Genomic DNA, 21,204 nt, shown 5'->3' with positions numbered 1-21,204 from the left:
ATTTCAATCATTTATTACTGGATCAGGGACACTTTAAATTCCTGTTACTTCGGCGATGTCATTTCTATCGAGCATGTGTATCTACACGTTTTGATGATTATTACGCATATTCATGCGTTCATTCGATACCGTTACTTGCAATATTGCAAACATACGCGTTCTATACATTAAACACAAGAGGGCGGTTATTCGATGCACAAAAATTTAATAATAATCTATCGTGCGTACTATAGATCTTTCACGATTTTTAGACACTATAAAAGCTCATGATATCGCAATGAATAGTGTAAACATTTAAGACATCAAGCCAGGTACAGGGAGGTCTACTTGGTCTATTATTCACTGCTGACCAGGTTTATTCACATTGGTATATGTATATTTATCAGAACACAAGCAGGCTTTCTAGTGGTTATAAGAGACATAAATATGATTATATTCAATATCTTCTGCTGCTGTAAGCCGTATGTCCGCTTTTTGAAGTGTATATTCCATTACGAAAGGATTCTGCACCGGCAGTTTCCATTCAAAGTGGTAGAAAAACAGATGTTATCAAGAAATTATTGCCTCATTAATGTCTTTCAGTGGCCTATTCTGAGCATCATTCTTCACACAATCATATTTCGCTCAGCAAAAATTATTCTAGAGGTAGCTTATTTAGGGACCGGAACGTTCTTGTGTGTGTTAAAGGAAGGGAGGGAGATGTTGTGGCCTTTGATAGAAGTTAGCAAATAATGCGTTATATTGTTGACAAATTCACTCTAATAGATGGCAATAATCTTTCAATCACGTTTACTACTATATTAGGGATACTTCCCATTTCTGTACTACTGCGATGTAATTTCTGGCGAGTACAATGTATGTTAATTCACACGTTTTGGTGGTTAATAAGCATATTGGTGCATTCGATACCTTTACTGGAAATAATGCGAATGTACGCGTTCTGCGTACATCTAAACAGAAGAGGGCGGTTATTCGATGTGTAGATAATCAATTACGCGTACTACAGATCTTTCATGATTCTGTAGAGAGTATAAAGGGTCACATTAATGTTTACAAGATTATTAGGATTATGTGAGCCTTTAAAATGCTTCAAAATCTCCCACTACATAACGATGGCGAGCTGCTTTTTTTTTCCTTCTATACAGTGCGTATAAGAGCCATTTTCATTGGTACATGTATAAGTGTTATATTAAGGTTAGCAACTAATGCTTTATAGTGTTTACAAATTTACTCAAATAGCTGGCAATATCCCTCACTCATTTATTACTGAATCAGAGACACTTCCCATCCCTGTTACTATAACTGCGATGTCAGTTCTATTGAGCATATTGGTATTGTGTATCCACACGTTTTGGTGTTTATCACGCATACGCGTTCATTCGATACCTTTGATGGTTACAATGCGAATGTATGCGTTTAACGTACGTTCTAACAAAAGTGGGTGGTTCTTCGACGAACAGAATACAGTTTGTAACCTATAAAACGTGCAAACAATAGAACTTTCATGATCGTCTTAATAGTAATATTTGCCTACATAATCGTGATGGATTTCATGAACACTTTAGACATCGTAGGTGTTTCACACTCAATGATGAGCATATTTATTCACATTATCCATTCAAACTGTGGTGGTTACAACGGAAATATATGCATTCTTTATTACCTTTTCTGGTTATGATGCGAATATACGGGCTTCACGCACATATCTAAACACAAGTGGACGTTTATTCAATGCAGACGTTTTTGGTTTTTTTTTTATTTAACGTCATACGATATATTTTTTCACGATCGTTATATACAATAGTGGGGAAAAAACATACATAGGCCGATAGAATCATAATGGAACTTAGGAACTTAGAAATCACGCAAGGCACAGATAGGCCGAATCCGTCGTGCACTATAGTGAAGCATGTTTGTTCATGTTTATGCACACTTTGTCTTGGTTGTAATCCAAATATACGCATCAATTCACTTCGTTTTGATGATTACAGCGAGAATGCATGCGTCTGAAATGCATAAAGAACCAATACAAGATTCGTAGGTGATATCTAATGTTACGTTTAGACCAATCTAAAATTGTCAACATAATAATAAACACTACCATCCATGATTCATTTTCACGTCGCTACCCTGCTTTGGACTTTCCAGGAATCCTTAGATGTTTATCAGTACCTGGGGACGACTCGTCAAAACATCATTTTGGTACTAATGTGACGTAGAATACACAGCGCGATTAAATGAAATGCTTAAAATATCATTATGTATACGAGGTACATTATTTTATCATCACTTTATGTTGACTTATATGTTTCAGTTTAAATATGGACACTTTCATCCAAATTTAAAAAAAAAAAGTATTTGAATATGATCATACATGTAAGTACAATCTGATTGTAATTTATGTTATGAAAGAGGTGTTATGCATATCACAATAACAGAGAAAACTAATTATAAGTGCACATTCTATTATATCATCGTACTGAAAATGTTCACTCTGTAACCATTTATTATCATCATACATATTACATGATATCATAGTTACACTGTGTAATAATATCAAATTATAAAAACGACATACTTCTTTTTCTTCTCTTTACCGACAATGTCGATGTACATGACCGTATAGGACCTACTCTTGTTAGAAAAGAGAAAGATATGATTTTACGAATACATGTATCTATCATGTTACACCGATAATGATTTCTCAATTACTCTTAATCATATCATGGAAGCTGGAAATATGCAGATGTCAGTTGAAATCAGTACTGTCTAAAGAAACCAGTTAAATGGAAGGAGTGACAAATAAGCATTGAAACAAAATCATTCATAACGCAGTCATAGGATTATGCCTCATTCACTTTGTCAAAACGTCGGGAAGAACCTCAAACATTAACCACTTCAAATTCTGTCATTCGGAAGTTGTGCATAACTTTATGATCAGCTTAAAGAAAAATACTTGGTATCCCAGAGTACGTAGTCCCCGTTTTATATAGGGCTACAGTTGTAACATATACATTTACCGGTACGTATAAAATGCAATATATCAGAATATAGTCATGACCGTAATTTCATGTTCACCCGTCTGCTGATGATAAACGCCTAGTTGCAATAAGCATATCTAACAACGCAAAGGATTGCATGGAACTTAATAATAAACGCGTACGGCAGGCTGTCATACGAGATGTATACATGAATACTTTAGCCATAATTTTTTTTTAATAAAATTTCATAGAGCAATTGAATATCAAAAAAGCTAAAACAATACGAAGAGTATTCAGTGATTCAAGCGGTATATTATCAACGCCTTTTCAGCTGCATGAGGATTCGTATAGCCATTCTAATTGTTCTTGAATTTCTAATGTATAGGCTTAGCAAAATGTGGAAAGGTTACAAATTCGAAAAGGACTTACTTGACTAGGGACAAAACAATCGAAACACATAATAGAAACTAAATATTCACTATTTCATCTCGGAAAATGTAGGACTCTGACAGGAAACATAGATACAATTGTATTGTGGTCAATAGAAATAGGTAAAAGTTGTTTATCACACATTTTCAGCTTAGAGGAGAAAAATAATACATCACCACTACCAGAATGGACAGTTGGTTTTCTTCTAAAAATGACCACTTAGACATACTGTGCATACATTAACAGACATTCACCAGAAGAAAATATGCACACACACACACACAAAAAAAAAAAATACAGTCTGTCCAAAAAACAAATAAACAAAAAAAAAAAAAAAAAACAGAAAGACACCAAGGTAATTTGGTTTTCTGAACCAGGACGGGGACTTTCAGCGACACAGGGTTTGAGAACAAGTGAATAGTAATAATGATAATACTAAACCCAGTAGAATACTCCGATAAAAGTTGTAAAACTGCTGCACCCATGTCCTTGTTTTCATGACATCATTTACACGAAATAGCTTTGAACAAAAGGTGTCGACAATTGAAAGTATTTGTATCAGATTGGGTGTGTATGCTCTATTGGTTTCCGTTGTTCACAGACCCGCTGGCCGGAACGTTCCCCTCTCTGTTTTGAAAAGTCCATAAAAAAAAAAAAAAAAACAAGCGTAGAATTCTTGTTGTTGCGCATGCCATAAAGTGTAGCAGACGGTTGTGCCAGTGTCAGTAAGTATGTCGAGTGAGGGTCTCGAACGTGGACACCAAAGCCTGGAAGATAAATGAAAGAGAAACGGTGAGAATATGAACGTTTTTTTTTTTTTTTTTTTTTTCTAATAACGCAAAGTAATAACGAAAATAAACTGCCACTTTGGGCTCGCTGCACGAGTACTCGACCCTAGGATCAACCCGATTTTGATAAATCTAACCTGACCAAGCAAAATAGTGAAAAATTAATTACACTTGAAAGAAAAGTCATGGACTTTTAATCTCTATAATATTTGGAAACTTTGATTTGTATTCTGCAAATGAGGACTCACTAAGCTAATGATGACGTAAATCCACTTTTTTTTCTATTAAAAGTAAATTGAATCGGAAACATTTCAATTCTTTTAGATGTACATTAATAATCGCAAATATCCATAAAATTAGCTACAGTGAACAGAGATATAAAAATTTATTACAATAATAGTTTACGTCTACATTTCTATTGACAGCTGAATAATATCTTAACGAACATTACGTTAAAAACAATTAAATTTCGTTGTAGTCATATCAAACGGTTGAATGTAAAGAAGGTATAAATTCCCATTCATAAAATTCACAGCACTACAAAAGTTCTGCATTTCTTCATATCTGATTTTAGGGAGGTTAACATAATTAGAACAAGAAAAAACAAAACAAAATAACAAAGACATCTATGCTTAACTTTATTTGAAGTGGATTTGAATAGATAATTACAGAGTACTACAGTTTACACTAACTAATCATCAGTTGCTGGAATGGGCGCAACCCAAATGAAACAGCGTTTTCATATCAAGGCGGAAAAAATATCAGAATATACGAAATGTGCAATTTCAAATATCTACATGACACTAAAAAAGTAAGTATCCCAAGTAACACAAACACAAATTGATGAAGTATCAGTAAAATATAGAATTCAGAACCAACAGAGAATTACTATTTGAATAATAAATTTCGAACAGTAAAAACAATGTAAAAAAAAAAAAAACTTACGTGTATAAGTAAATAACGGGTACAAGTTCGGCCGTAACAGGAACAGTGACAGCAACTGTTCATGGCATCACAAATTAATAGCAAAACAAAAACCAAACCAAACAAAATAAAACAAGATTTTATAAAATAATCTGACGAACGAAAAAAAAAAAAAAAAGAAGAAGAAAAAGCCACAAACATTTGAACGTGCACTCCTGGATAGATGCTGCCCCGGCGTCAGAAGTTCGAAGGCGTTCGCTTTCAGCGGTTTCTCCGGGTATTGTTTTTTCGCTTTCAGGTCGTTATTCCGAATGTTCGTAAAATACGGGAAGGTTTGTTAATATAGAATAACGAAACTCCAACGAAACGACTAACGAAACGACAATCGACCTTCGGAATAACAAACGCCACATACTAAAATTGTGTTCGAATGAAGCAAGCCTTTTCCACTTTCGACCTAAGGAATGTAACTATCGGTATTCGCAATTTGCGTGTTTCGGAATAGCGAACCCTCGGAATAATAAACCTTTCGAAATTAACATCATCCGGAAACAGAGATCAATGAGATAATAAAAAAAAAAGAATGATTGATCGCATAATTATCGTAACACGATAAAAATCAGATAAATGTCAACACCATTTGTTGAAAAAAGAAAACGAGATAAATTTCAACTCAACGTGTTCAAAACAAAAATACAACGAATTTCACCGCCATTTTATGTTAATAAACTACGTAGTTATAGCGAAGTGATAAATCATTTCACTTGGCTAATATTTTTACGACCAGCCTTATTTTTTTTTTTTTCATTGTTGACTTTTTTTTTTTTTTAGTCGGGAAGATGTTCATCATCGTGGTAGAAACTGAAGGAAATAAAGCGGATCTGTGTCACCAAGCGAGGTAAACACGAAAAAATAAATACTACTTTGCCAGACAAAGGTGAGACGAAGGCGTAAAACGTTTGAACGTGCACTCCTGGATAGCTGTTGCCCCGGCATCAGAAGTTCGAAGGCGTTAGCTTCCAGCGCTTTCTCCGGGTATTGTTTTTTTCGCTTTCAGTTCGTTATTCCGAATGTTCGTTATTTCAAAGGTTTTCCGAATGCGCGTTATCTCAAAGGTTCGCTTATTCCGGCTATTCATTAGCCGGAAAATAAGGGAAGGTTTGTTAATCTAGAATAACGAAACTCCAACGAAACGACTAACGAAACGACAATCGACCTTCGGAATAACAAACGCCACATACTAAAATTGTGTTCGAATGAAGCAGGCCTTTTCCACTTTCGACCTGAGGAATATAACTATCGGTATTCGCAATTTGCGTGTTTCGGAATAACGAACCCTCGGAATAATAAACCTTTCGAAATTAACATCACCCGGAAACAGAGATCAATGAGATAATAATAATAAAAAAATGATTGATCGCATAATTATCGTAACACGATAAAAATCAGATAAACGTCAACACCATTTTGTTAAATAGAAAACGAGATAAATTTCAACTCAACGCGTTCAAAACAAAAATACAACGAATTCCAACGTCATATTAAGTTAATAAACTAAGAAGTTATAGCCAAGAGATAAATCATTTCACTTGGAGAACATTTTACGACCAGCCTTATTTTTTTTTTTCATTGTTGACTTCTTCTTCTTTTTTTTTAGTCGGGAAGATGTTCATCATCGTGTAGAAACTGAAGGAAATAAAGCTGATCTCCTGTCTCACGAAGCGAGGTAAAAAAAAAAAAATCATTTTGTCGCGTTTTGTATGAAAAGGAGGTGCCGCAATTTAGTTTCAACGTTTGAGGAAACATGTATTAGCGGAAAAATGAGCAAAGAAAATGGGATTCTATCGTGATAGTGTCCGATTTTCTTTGCTCATTTACCACTGATAAAATATATTCATTTCTATGGTCAGTTTCCTTCTGTTTGCGTTTTAGAAAAAAAAATACAGATGTGTAACGATTTACTTGACGGACATAATAAAAACAGTTCTGACACCTCGTTTTCATAACTTTGAGAATCAATAATGAAGGATAAATTCGGTAGACCGTTTGGAACAGCAATATACAAAGTGAATGGCTAATTAACAAGTGCAAAACGTCTGTAAATCGATGTAGAACAACAACGAATCAACAGGTCATTTATGTAACTGAGAGCCCGGACAATCTATATTACCAGACACTTATTTTCTGTTGCCGTGAATTCCGTCCTCAGAGGCTGAAAAGCGAGCGAAAAGAAAAGGCACCAATTATTCACAAAGATCTTAACATTACGATTGTAAAGAACTAAGTGAATCACTCTCTTCTGTTCCACTGCAAAATTAATATTGTGTTTCAATGCGACATTTTGCGCGGCGCAAAATCGCATTGCAGTTACGCGCGATACTTTCACTTAGGCGCCGTAGATGGCGCTAGACAATTTAACCGGAGGAGATCCGCCGGTCGGTGCGTTCGCGTTGAAACGTGTTTGCGTACGCGTTACCGATGCGCGGTTCTACGCGTAGGTAAGTTTAACGCGATCAGCACTGTATGCCTTCTCTGCTAAAGGGCAAAAATTAGACACATCGAACTCTCAATGAAAAGCATGATTATGTACAATACCCTTTATCACTGACTCTGTCTATGGATTACGTAAATCCCCTCCACTCACTATTCATTACATTGACCTTTTCTGGGGGATTGACGTATTGCCACGCCTGACAGAATTTGTGTAATACGCATCAAGGCCAAGGTAGGTGGGCAGTAATTACTACATGGGATAAAACAAGTGGGAGAGTTAAAGTATTTTGCTCAGGCACGTATAGCAATGACATAAGAATAAATCACTGTTGTTGCTTTCGTAATGCACAAGTGCCTGGGAGATATCATTCATTGACTACAACCTGTCACCTGAGATGATCTGAACGGAGTCGGCATGTTTATTTGAGCCGTTTCCTGGATGAAGTGTGAAACGGGCCACTTCACTAAGTTGTCATGCTGCTCTTTGCAAAGGTGTGAAGTGGGTTTCTTCAACCCTTTGTGTGCTTTGAGTATTGATTGGCACAAAAACACCACAGTATCCTACACACTGTCCAATGTCCCTGGCATAGAAAGGGTTAATATGCTTGCATTATCACTCTCTCTCTCTCTCTCTCTCAAGCAGAACTTCAACTTTTTTGTCTTTATCTCTACGACACTAGTGCTCTGCCTCTCAGCAAGTGGGAATTTGGTTTGATTTCTTGCGACATCTATCATCTGGTCTCTCCAGGCCTTGAACCCATGACCTCATGATTGTAATACCCCTCTTCCACAGAGCTTTTAGCTCATCCATCACTCGCCTGAAGCGAAGTTTTCTTTTGTTTTGTTTTTTTCCTGGTCATCCACCGAAGCGTATCACATCACATTCCATATGAATCCAATTTGTATCGGTCAACTATCAGGTCAATGTCAGACGTGTCGGACGTGGACCGAGGAGGCAGGATCGTCCAATGAAGGAACTACCGGTACGCTCTGAACTTATTTCACCATGAGAAACCATTTCCAGGTGCAAGTCAGGTCAGTGTTGGCTAAGTGTTATTGTGTTGGTCAGTCCGATGCACGCCAGATTATGTTGTGCAACTATCAAGCATGGGCAGCCGACATCCAGTGACAGTCTTCTGTTTTGAGTGTTTGATGATAAACAGCTACCCCACAGGTTGACTTGAGTCTTAGTTCTAGGGCTCACTCTGGCATTATAATCACCCTTGGTGAGCCTTGGTGCGAGTCTCTTGAGCTTGTTGGCTCACATTTCATCAGAACTCATCAGAACGCTGACATTTTGGGGATTTGGGGATAAGACAAGTTTCAGATAGTCAGTGGTAGGGGCATAAGGCAGACACACTTCTAACTGAGCTAGCTTCGTACTACTCTTTGAATCAACAGTAAATGGCAAGTGACACAAGTATACAGGATAGACAGTCAGTCTGACACTCCCGGAATAAGAGATTAACCATTCTTACCAAATCTTACTAAATGCAAGCAAAGAGAAATTAACCACAAATGCACACAATATAAATGAAAAAATGGCAAAGAACCAATGGAATCCCATTTTCTTTGCTCATTTTTCATTCATATTATATGCATTTCTGATAAATTTCCCTTTGCTTGCATATATCATATATTCAACAAGCTGCATCAATTCGATGATCCCTCGCATTTATTCCAAACTTGATTTCTATCTGTTGGGTTTATGTCAGCTTCTGACCACACGAGCACTGAGAATAAAGGGGTTTCTGGGATGAACACCGCACTAAGGTTTTCCACGGCTCAGTTGGTCAGCGGTCTAGCAATCCAGAAGTCTCTGGTTCATATCCCGATGGAAACGCATTTTCTTTGCTCATTTTTCACTCACCAGATCTTGGCGGAGCCCGTGTGGAGAAACTCAAGCTGGGCCAGTCCCTGACCGTCCACCAGCCAGCTTTCCGTCCCGTACAGCATGGACAGCTTCAGCTCCGGGACGTTGACCCGCAGTCGGCCCGGCAGCAGGTGCAGGACGTTGGCCCGATTCTTGCCCACGTTCTTACAGTTCCAGTTGTGCCTGTCAGTGCCACATGTACACACACACGTACACACACAAACAAAGTAAACATACTTGGATTAATTGGTAACATGAAATACTGTACCCATGCATGAGCTGAACACTGCTGTACACTCACACGCATACATGCTCACAGTCACACACTCAGTGTGTACATAAAAAACAGAGAGTGAAACTAGCTATCCTTGAATGAGAACAATACAGACATAAGAGTGCACTGGTAATAAGAAGAAAATCACATGTGAACTGGTGCATGGTTGACCTTTGACCTTTGATGAATGAGCTCTTCTCCCTTTTTCATCTTTCACCCTGGTTTTTTTTTTCTGCTATGTTTTCTTTCATTCTAGGTTTGATACAGATAGCTATGAGGAAGCATCAAAATGAAAATAAACCAATTGCTTGTTTGTTTTATCTAGTGTTTGTTTGTCTTTATTCTAATATTTATTTTTTGTTTATGCAGTTGATCAGCAGAACAGTCACTGAAATGGTTTCAAATCACGCATTTATTCACAACCCACAGGTTTTGATTGTTCCAGCCAACTGGATGATGTACAGTCCAGGATATATCAATCTCTTGAAATAAGCCATGTTTCTTTAGCATTCACTCCAAGTCACTGCCAATGTTCCTATAATCAATTTGTCTGTGTGCATGTCTGTATTTTGACTTTGTAGACAAGGAGATCATGCGTGAGATAACATCTCCCCACTTGAACAAAGTCTTATATAAGATATACACATGACATGTATATATGTGCTCATTTCTCATTCAACACACGTTACTATGATTGGTAATGATAAAGTAATAATACAAAATACTGTAATCTTGCAAACTGAACAAAAAGAAAAATGGAATTCTGCGTCCATCGTATTACTACTTTTGTAATAGCACTATATTCAACAAAAATTTCAGGGAGTAAAAGATGTAACTATATATACATGTATGTGGCAAGATGGGGAAAGTGTTCAAATGAATCCAAAAGAACAGAAGAATTGGGGATATACTACAGCTCTTTTCAGGTTAGTAACTCGAGTGTTTTTAGTGCTTCGAAATTAGAGACACGATGCATATTAAATCATACTGCATATGATTTCAGGTGCCAAGTAAGTTGCAGGGGTCAACATTAGCGGATACTAATAGGCATGCTATTTTTATTTTTCATTTTTAAGTGGGGGAGAGCAATATCTGGAAAAGATAAAAGAACAGCAAAAATAATCAGTATAAGGTATGATGTGAGTATATATCTTGCTAATTAGTCTTTTCCAATCTTTTTTTTTCTTTTTTTTTCTTAATGAAGGTTAGTGGCAGGGTTTTGTGCTTCAAAATGTTAGCTGCATTTACATTGCATTTCTGTCATGCAGGGCCATTATTTCTGTTAGGCAAATTAAAAATAACATAGGCATTTCTGTTGGGCAAATCTAACTATGAAACCAAAATTGCAGGCATGATTTCTCTCTTTTTTTTTTTCTTTCTTTTTCGGGGGGGGGGGGGGGGGTTGCATGGGCTAACAAGACGTGAGCAGTTTAAAAATCTGCAAAATCCAAATGCACAATGTCTTGGGGGAGAAAACAATTTTGGCAGGTGCATGACTGTGGCAAAGCCCGTGCATAAACTACAGTGTATGTGACATAGATCATGCTATTAGCAAGATTAGAATTTTTCCTTTTTTTTTTTTAAAATGTCAGCCGCATGATGTTTCCTTTTGTTTTTTGCGAATGGCGCTACTTCTATGAAGGAATCTTTTCTTTTCTTTCCTTCGTTTTTCTTTTTCTCAAGACAGCACCACGAACAGGAGGAGAGGCTGGGGGAGACACTTACTTTGCATACATGTTGGCTCTATTAGTAGTAAATCCACTACAATTAGAGGGAACAAAACACAGAGAAGAAATTTGAGACTTCCAAAAAAAAAACGCTCCAGATCATGTGGAGATAACAGGATGCCGAAAAGTGCAAAACCGCACTCTGTTCAAGTCGACTTTTATAAATAGAGTAAACGCTTCACAAAAATTACAGGAGTTTCATTACAGTCATAAAAAGACACACACAAAAAGAAAACTCCATGCAAGAAAGACATTATGAAATTTTATATTTCACGCAGTTTGGTCCAACATATGTTAATTAGTTGAGAAGACGATTTTATGGCCTCCTCATTACTCTACAGCTGGCTTGCACATTGCTTGAAACTATTCCTAACATTTCTCTTCCCTGAATACCAGGAGTTTCATTACAGTCATAAAAGAAGAAAAACATGTTATAAAATTTCAAGTTTCACACAGTTTGGTGCTACATGTGCTAAGCAATTTGCGGTGGCAATTCTCTGGCTGACCTGCTAATGACTTTAAGGGACTGTACAGTACTGGTTGAGGTGGGAATTCATGTTTTGAACATTCCTATTAAAGTGAGATAATGAGAAACCTCTCATGAAATATGACTAGAAATGTCGCTTTGGCGACTGGTATGCCTCCGCCATAATGCATGATTTTCCCAATAGGTCTAGATAGTACATGTGGACAATGTGTGATTACATTTTCACAAAATTGGCAAAATATTGAAATGACAAGTTTGTCACAAATGTGTTGAATGTTCACCTTCCTTGACCTAGGTTTAATTGGATGAATAGGAGAGCATGTATCTAGGGATTTAAGGACTTTAACTCGACTTTGACCCATTCATACATTTAGGCATTGAGTAATTTTCAAGGTACAGGTGTGGAGAAAAAGTGCAATTTCTGAATTGAATAGTAAATTGTTACCATTTTCATCTGGCCCTTGACCCTAAAATTCATAAGATAATCACTTTCAGGTAGAACATGCATAATATGTACTAAGTTTCAAGATAACTTGAGCCACTTCCGAGATATGGAGGAAAAAGTTAGTTCAGCACTTTCACTTGATCTTTGACCTTTTGACCTTTGAGGCAAAAAAAGAAGAAAAAAAAAACTTTCCAGAGAATTTCTATTAGGTTACACATGTATGCATACACCAAGTGTAAAAAAAAAATAACCCTGCTGGCATTGCATGATAGGAGGGAAATAGTAAAATTTTGAAGTGTTGCACTTGACCTTTGACCCCTGACCTTTGACCCCATGAACCCTACATTCTCTAGATAATCACTTCCAGTCAGTATATGTATATACTATGTTCCATTAAGATACCTTGAACAATTTTCCAAGGTATGGAGAAAAAAAAGTTTTAATATTTTTACTTGACCTTTTGACCTTTGACCTTTGACCTCATGACCCAAACTTTCACCAGAGAATCTTAATTGGGTAATACATGTATACACTAAGTTTCAAGCAAATATCTTCAGGCATTCAATAGATATGGTGGAAATAGTGAAATTTTATGTATTTGACCCTGACCTTTTGACCTTTGACCTTTGACCTCATGACCCAAACTTTCACCAGAAAATCTTAATTGGGTAATACATGCATACACTAAGTTTCAAGAAAATATCTTCATGCATTCAATAGATATGGTGGAAATAGTGAAACTTTATGTATTTGACCTTGACCTTTTGACCTTTGACCTTGAGCATGTGCACCCAAAAGTTGATAGGCACAACTTCACCCCCTAATACACATACATGCCAAGTTTCATTAGGATACCTCAACAGGTTTTGATAGTTACCTTGTCCACAAAATTCATTACGGACGGACGGAAGGACGGACGGACGGACGGACGGACGGAAGGACGGAAGGACGGACGGACGGAAGGACGGACGGATGGACGGACGGACAACCCGAAAACATAATGCCTCCGGCACCACTTTGTGGCGGAGGCATAAAAAAAGCATGTAATTTTAAGAAGGATTCAACGTTAATTTGATGAAAATAGGATCTCTTTGTTTCACCTTGCTTTTGGATATCTCAGCCATTTCAAAACAGATTTTCATCAAATAAACTTTTGATGCCCCTTAGAATTGCATGCTCTTTGACATCTCATGAGTGGTTTCTGAATATCTCGCAAAACGTTAAAAGCTAAATCCTCACCTCAACCAGAATTGTACACACCCTTTAAACTTTTCCAAAAAAAATTTTCGTCTTGGCATAAAATGAAGAAAGAATAAATTTTATTTGCATCAAATGATTGTACAACTGTATTGATAGAGCACAGACAGAGGGTTGCCGCAAAGAAAACATAATTTTCATCATGTTTTCATCTACAGACCATTATAGCAGGTATGCAGCAACAAAATCATCATCGGATCTTATTTGCATATGCATAGTACTTGTTACAACCAATTTTGCTGTGTAATAAAAATGTGGGGACAATTTAACATTCTCGGACCTTCTTAAATTTTGTCCAACATCAACAAAACTTTTACCAGTTCTTGTTTATTGGAATTCAAAAGATTTTTGCTTTTTGTTCAACAGTAATGAAACTTCTCTATTTCTGTTTGTCTTGCTTTATTCTATTTATACAAGTCAACTTTGAACATGGGGTGACTCAACACTTTGATGTTTGAGTGGTGAAAGGCGATATTGCTCGCTTGTTAATTTCACTCATGTAGTCAATTTGGCACACTTCAATCAATCAATGCATTTGTCAGTCTTTTGGATTGAATCTGAAAGAGTGGAAACTTTTGCACGATCACCTTTTTGTGCTGGGCCAAACTCAGAGAACTTCATTGTTAATCCTTTTGCACACATGAGCATTTTGTAACATAATTTGAATACCTCAAAATATTTTTTTTTTGTGTAATCCATTTCACAATGATGTTGGTGAGCACGAATGAGCAAAAATTTCCACATCACCAAATATTGCAAGTTTACAGTATTCATCCTTTTGTCAGTACCCTTCACAAACCACAGAAGACTGGTTATGTCTTGCCATGCATGCAGAGAGGGAGTCTAAAATATTGCTTGAACACACTTCACAACGGGGCTTATAAAAACACTGCACTACGTCACTACAATGCTCGTATGATCATCACAAATGATTAACCAGAAATATCACGATATCCCTCTAAAAAGAACACAAATTACACACACAAAAAAAGATACTTCGATCCTTTTAAAGGAACACTTGAACCTGTAAGTCTCAGTATTCCTAATGATTTCCCCCTTGAGAGCATTTTTTTTTCATTTCTCATCACAAATCTGGAGTTAAGATACTGCCCATTAACTGTAACAATAACATAAACTTTTGAACTCTATTTGTCTCCATATTTCATCCAATTGTCTGACTCCCTTCATTGAAAAAGATGACATCCAAGACTGTTTATTCAACTTCAGACTTTCCTTTTTCAATTCAAACGATTCATTGTGCATGGTAACACTGTCCCCTGTTTTTTTCCGGAAGCTCAATGTTTGTTTTGTCCACTGATTAAAACCTGCCTCCATTTGAGGCAAGTCCTGAATTACAGTTAACGATTACATAGTGGCAGCTGCACAGTGATGATACAAAGGGTAGTAATGACCCCTAGTCTCTTTCGAGGCTTTTCTTGTTCGCTAAAAGCAATGTTCACCTTGCAGAGAGCGTGGCATTGAGCTGCCCGGTGTGAATGGCCACATGAGGTTCTCCAAGGTCCAGCATCTGCCAGTAATCATTCTGGAAAATGGATCCAAGCATAAAACACAAACCAAAGTGATGCATGAGAAAATTATTCAAAGAATCTGCTGACCATTCCTCATGATTGGCAAGACATGAAGTACATGCATATCTAAACAGCAGTGAGAAAGTTTAGGTAAAGTTTTTTTTTTTTTCAATGACCATTCCAGAAATTCCTGTTTTTGAAAGAGAGAAGCTAAATTTATGCAGACACTCAAGTGTTGGTCTGTGAATCAATATTTCCCCAATTCATCTGACAAAATAGCACAAGCCATCGAAAAATTAAAGTCAAGTTTTGATATTGATATAAGTGACCCAATGAGGTCCTAAGAACATACGAGAAATCAAACTGAAACCTAAATATTGTCTATATCAATACCAATTACCATTTCCCCATTAAAAACAAAACATCATACCCTCTTTATGTTGCTTCTCATTTTCCTTTCTACATTGTAATTATGAATCATCAAAAGGAGACTGGTCCTCTACAAATAAACTGTACCTGCAGTCAAACCTTCCCCAAAACCATTAAGCAAACTTAATTGATCGGTGAGATTGTGACATATGAATAGAAGGGTCAAAGGTCACTCACCTCTATGTTTTCTGGTGATGCATTCGTCCTTCTGCAGTGCATTTGTTGCGACAGGCCCGCCATGCGACAGTAGTTGGACAGCGTCGTGGGCCGGCCTTTGCAGACAACTTCCTCCGACCTGTCGACTTCCGTGTCTTGTGACCTCAATCTGGCTGCTGCCGTTCAGAGAAGTACAAAAAGGTAAAGAATGAAGACATTCATGGGGTTAGTCGCGACCTGCATCGTAAAGACACCCAACAACTGATCCCACAGCTGTAAATGTTGATGACTAGAATGCCTGGTGTATCTAAAATGTATTACAAGTTGTTGAAAGGTCATGTTATCTACCATTGTTTTTGATGGCGTGGTATACTCAACTGACATAATTGATTGCCATAATACTCTAGAAATGAAAATAAAGAAATATATGAAAATATGACTGGATATTATGCAAAAAGGAATATTAGCAAAAGAAATAAATTAATGAATTCAAATAGAATGGCTGGTGTAGAGTGTATTTACAATGTACTACATACAAGTCCTTGACAGTCCATGATATCTCACATTTTGTTGAAGGCATGGCATATTCCACAGGTACACTGTGTATGCTTGACTGCCATTGTACTTTTCAAATTTACATGGAAATAAATCTAATGGGATATAATACAAATAGATACATACATGTAGGTAAATAATGAATATATAGGTAGATGAATAACAGGGTTCGAAATTGGCGATGGTCCGCTGGCCATTGGCCACCCAAAATCACGTCGGACTAGCTAAAAATCGAAAAATTCTGAAGTTACTAGTCCGTCTGGCTAGCCAAAATATTGCTTCAGTGTCAAAATTGATTCTAAGTAGTCCGCCTGGCTAGTTTAAAAAAAGTGAAGTGCGACCCCTAGAATAAATAAGCACATACATGGAGAGAAAGTGAAAGTACTGGCAAGACAAAAAAAAAAAGCAATAAAACTGCAGAGGGTATTCAATTCCAAGATGTATGACGAGGAAGACTATTTGAGCCAGGTCAGTTAAAATATATCTTTGTTAAGATGTCTTCAAGGAAAGGTTCTAAACAGTGTCTACTAAATAGATTGAAGCATAAATATGTTGTGAAAATTTGACAATCTGTTCAAAAGTTATGAATTTGTAAAGTTTCAATTCCATGAGCTGCATTCCTTCGAGATCATTTTCATCTTCAAGTTGTGATAACCACTACAGCATCACAATTGATATCGTGAAAATATATAAAGAATTTCACAAAACTTGATTTCTTGTTGAAAGTAATCATCCCTTCAACTTGAATCTGAGATAACATGTTGAAAGCAATATCATTCTCCATGCCTTCTAGAGAAGGCAAGCCAAATGCTCTTTTCTTGTCCTGAAAAAAAAAAAATGAAAAATTTATTCTGAACACATTTATTCTGAACACATTTAGTAATCATAAACCAGTGAAAATGTTTGGGGAAACATTCCCTTTACGCAATTATATGTAATTAACACTCTCGCCTACTCCAAATCATGCATCCACAGACAGATATTGCTCATGGTTCCCAATACGATCAATCTCATTCTCTTTCCTTCCTTAAAGGGATGGTATAGTTTTGGTTGAGGTGTGGTTTCAGGTTTCCATTTATTTGTGAGATATTGAAAAACCTTATCTGAAATATGAAAGAGTATACCTTTCTCAGAGGAATTTAAAGTTTATTTGATGAAAATTGGTTTTGAAATGGCTGAGATATCCAAAACACAAAGAGGTCCCAATAAAAGGTGGGACCCGCCGTTGACCACTTTGTTTTATTTTGTTTTTGGATATCTCAGCCGTTTCAAACCAATTTTCATCAAATAAACTTGATGAAAATAAGAGGAATGGAATTCAGAGTTTATTTGATGAAAATTGGTTTTGAAATGGCAGAGATATCCAAAACACAAAGAGGTCCTAACAAACGGTGGGACCCACCTCTGACCACTTTGTTTTACATTGTTTTGGATATCTCAGCCATTTCAAAACCAATTTTCATCAAATAAACTAATTCCTCTTTAATAGAATTGAATGCTCTTTTATATTTCAGAAGTGGTTTCTAATAATCTCACAAAAACACAAAGCGCAAAGACAAAATTGACCAGAAATTAATATGATTTATCATGAAAAATTAAGCAAAAAAAATGGGATTCAATTGGGATTCGAACCCGAGACTTCCGGATTGCCAGACTGGCGCTCTACTGACTGAACTCTAGAAAGCCCTAGTACAGTGTTCGTCCTAGAAACCTTTACCGGTAATTCTCAATGCTTGTGTGGTCAGAGGCTATTGTTGTGAGTGTGTCTGACACACACACACACACACACATATTGACCTGACATAAACCCGAAGGATGTAAATCAACTTGGGGATAAATGCGAGGGATCACTGAAGTGATGCAGCTTTTTTGAATATGTAATAAATGCAAACAAAGTGAAAACTGACCAGAAATTAATATAATTTTTCAGTGAAAAATTGAGCAAAGAAAAATGGGATTCCATTGGGATTCAAACCCATGACTTCCGGAGGTCTCGAAAAGTGATCTCGAAATGGTCTCGAAAAAAGATCTCACAAAATGTTAAAATCTGAATCACCATCTCAATCAAAACCATACCATCCCTTTAAGAGGGTCAGATAAACGTATAAATATTCTCACCAACTTGTTGCTTCCTCAATAGTTCTGTCTCGATTTCCAGTTTCTGTTTTTCCTCCTTGAGTAGTTGAGAATTGTGGATGAAAAAACAAAAAAAGTGTTAAGGAGAGATTTATAGTGTCTTCATATCTTTGTCTATACACAGCTCTCGGTTAAAACAGAAAAGAAATAAAGATAACACTGTCTTCTTCGTCCCCTTTGTTATGCCTTCCAACAATAAAGATTATGTTTTGTCACGTACGATACAAATACCACTTCTTGTGTATTGCAAATTCTCATTTCTTCAATAGCCATAGAGATTCTTTCAGCTGACCCAGCAAGGACTGAGATGATGATGTCTGGAAAAGATTTCGAGTGCCACTATTGTCTGGCAGGAAAATTCAAAGTGCATTCAAAATTAGTCAATCATTGTAAGCAATACTTGAGCACCTTTGCCTGAAGGCAATAGCTTCCTTTGGTAACGCTCAATTTCTTTTTCTGTTAGTTTAAAGGTATTATATACCATTTGCAGATGAAACAAAAACCTAGCATTTGTGCTTCGAAATAGTTTGAAAATGTCAGTTAGGGATAGAAAGAACCAATGTTAGTCAGTATAATCAATGTTATGTATTGTTACATTTTGTCAACAATAGTTATAATAAAAAAATTTCTAGACTTTTTCTAAACCATCTACAGTCATGGTTTATTGAGAAAATTAGTGACATCTCCTTATATTTGTGGCTTCATTGCAAAATTTTTATATGGTATCTGTAGAATGTTTTGTGATATAAATGACAAATGTGATAACTCAAACATTTTTCAAATCACTACTCCCAATGGTAAACAATACCTTTAAATTGTCATCTGCTACACTCCCAATCAGATACTGTATATGCCACATATTTTGTGCGAATACTTCAAGAATAAATTGTGTGCATACTTTAAGAGCAATTTAAGTCTTACAACTCTGCTTTTCAATATATTACTCTTTTCCAACACTATATTTGTTTTGTTATTATTGCAAAGTGTGCATTGTTTTCTTGTTACATAATTATCTGTACATGTATATATGTGTATTGTGTATGACTCGTACTTCTAGTGTGAATTGACAAATGTGTACTTTGTATTCTGTATTACCTTTTGTTTGATGGAAATAAAGTATAATTGAACTGAAAACTGAATTGAATTTAAGACAGTCAATGAGAACTTACCACCTTTTGAGGTGAATATGATTAAATTTGTGTTATGGGAACCAATATTTACGCATTTTGTTAAAATTGCATAAATATCAGTCGACTAGCAAAATTTAAACAACAGAAAAATATATGGCATATCCAGTAATACCAACTGCATTAAGCTCTACTTAATAAAAAAAAAGCTGACTTTGCCAATCACATTACCAATCACAGATAACATTGCTTGAAAATGAATGTGGGATCCATGCATGATTACATAATTACCATGAACTTGAAAGAAAGAAAAAACTTTTTGACGTGGTACATTACAGAAATTTCAGCATAGTATGATGTCACAATTAAAACATGATCTGTTGTTTACAATCAGTTTTCCATACTTAAAGGACAAGTTCACCTTCATAAACATAAGGATTGAGAGAATGCAGCAATATTAGTAGAACACATCAGTGAAAGTTTGAGGAAAATTGGGCAATCGATGCAAAAGTTATGAATTTTTAGAATTTTTGTGTTGGAACCGCTGGATGAGGAGACTACTACAGCTTGTGAGTCATATGCGTACAACAGTATAAAGAAAATGGTACAGAAAATTCAACATATTTTCACTTTTTTCGCATAATAAAAGAGCACTTGACTTGCCTCTTTCTAAAGGCAGGGGGAATAATATTACCCATAACATTTGTCGGTAACGAGTCGGGGGAATGTGTACTTTTTTCAAAAGATGAAATTTTGTGAAATTCTCTTTATATTTTCCTTATATTGTTGTACGCATGTGACATCTAAATTATTCATACACTGCAGTAGTCTTCTCATCCAGCGGTTACTGCACAAAAACTTCAAAAATTCATAACTTTTGAACGGATTGTCCGATTTTCCTCAAACTTTCAATGATGTGTTCTACTAATATTGCTACATTCTCTCAATCCTTATGTTTACGAAGGTGAACTTGCCCTTTAAACTACGCTAGATACCAGCATAAATCATACATTGAATCACACTTTTTGGTGGAGCTGATACAGAACAGTTGCTTTTCCTTGAGAAAGGCTCCCTTATAATCTATACTTCATAATCCATGTTCACATTAAAGGGATCATGTAGTTTTGGTTGAGACCTAATTTCAGGTTTCTAACATTTTTTTGTGAGATAATGAGAAACCTCTTATGAAATATGAAAGAGCATGTAATTCTACGATGAATTCAACGTTTATTTGATGAAATTAGTTTTGAAATGGCTGATTTTTCCAAAAAGAGCAACTGGAACCCACACTTTATTACGATCACTTTGTTTTACTTTGTTTTTGGATGTTTCAGTCATTCCAAACCCAATTTTCATCAAATAAACTTTGAATTCCTCTTAAAATGGTATGCTCTGTACTATATCATAAGTGTTTTCTTGGTATCTCGCAAAAAAATTAAAAGCCTAATTCTCATCTCCACCAATACTGTACCATCCCTTAAAGTATTTAGTGAATTTTCTTCACTGATTTTGTTTCTTCCTGGCATTTTACAATACAGACCCAAAAAGTCTGTCAAGTTTATCTCGAAGAGACTGTCGCCATGACAACGGAGCC

At 36.2% G+C, this 21,204-nt stretch overlaps 1 protein-coding gene and 1 long non-coding RNA gene across 3 annotated transcripts in view; one reads left to right on the top strand and one right to left on the bottom strand.

Annotated features, from left to right (window-relative positions):
• The window catches only part of LOC140233477 (uncharacterized), an 84,333-nt gene that overhangs the window by 25,254 nt on the left and 37,875 nt on the right, over window positions 1–21,204 (bottom strand). The window contains exons 9-12 of the mRNA XM_072313597.1: window positions 18,466–18,520; window positions 15,814–15,968; window positions 15,139–15,221; window positions 9,486–9,671 (exon numbers count right to left, since the gene is read on the bottom strand). Of these exons, the coding sequence (XP_072169698.1) occupies window positions 9,486–9,671; window positions 15,139–15,221; window positions 15,814–15,968; window positions 18,466–18,520 (479 nt within the window). The remainder of the gene's footprint in view (window positions 1–9,485; window positions 9,672–15,138; window positions 15,222–15,813; window positions 15,969–18,465; window positions 18,521–21,204) is intronic.
• On the top strand, window positions 7,688–21,193 carry LOC140233478 (uncharacterized). Of its 2 annotated transcripts, none has more exons than XR_011901541.1 (5): window positions 7,688–7,847; window positions 8,536–8,650; window positions 9,489–9,619; window positions 15,851–15,993; window positions 21,149–21,193. It is a non-coding gene; the product is annotated as an uncharacterized lncRNA (long non-coding RNA). The 2 variants fall into 2 exon arrangements; XR_011901542.1 differs by lacking the exon at window positions 21,149–21,193 and adding an exon at window positions 18,753–19,429.

Source organism: Diadema setosum, chromosome 9 (assembly GCF_964275005.1).
Source record: "Diadema setosum chromosome 9, eeDiaSeto1, whole genome shotgun sequence".
NCBI classification, from domain to species: domain Eukaryota; kingdom Metazoa; phylum Echinodermata; class Echinoidea; order Diadematoida; family Diadematidae; genus Diadema; species Diadema setosum.
The sequence above is the reverse complement of the archived record's forward strand: the minus strand, read 5'-3'. Positions and strand labels throughout refer to the sequence as shown.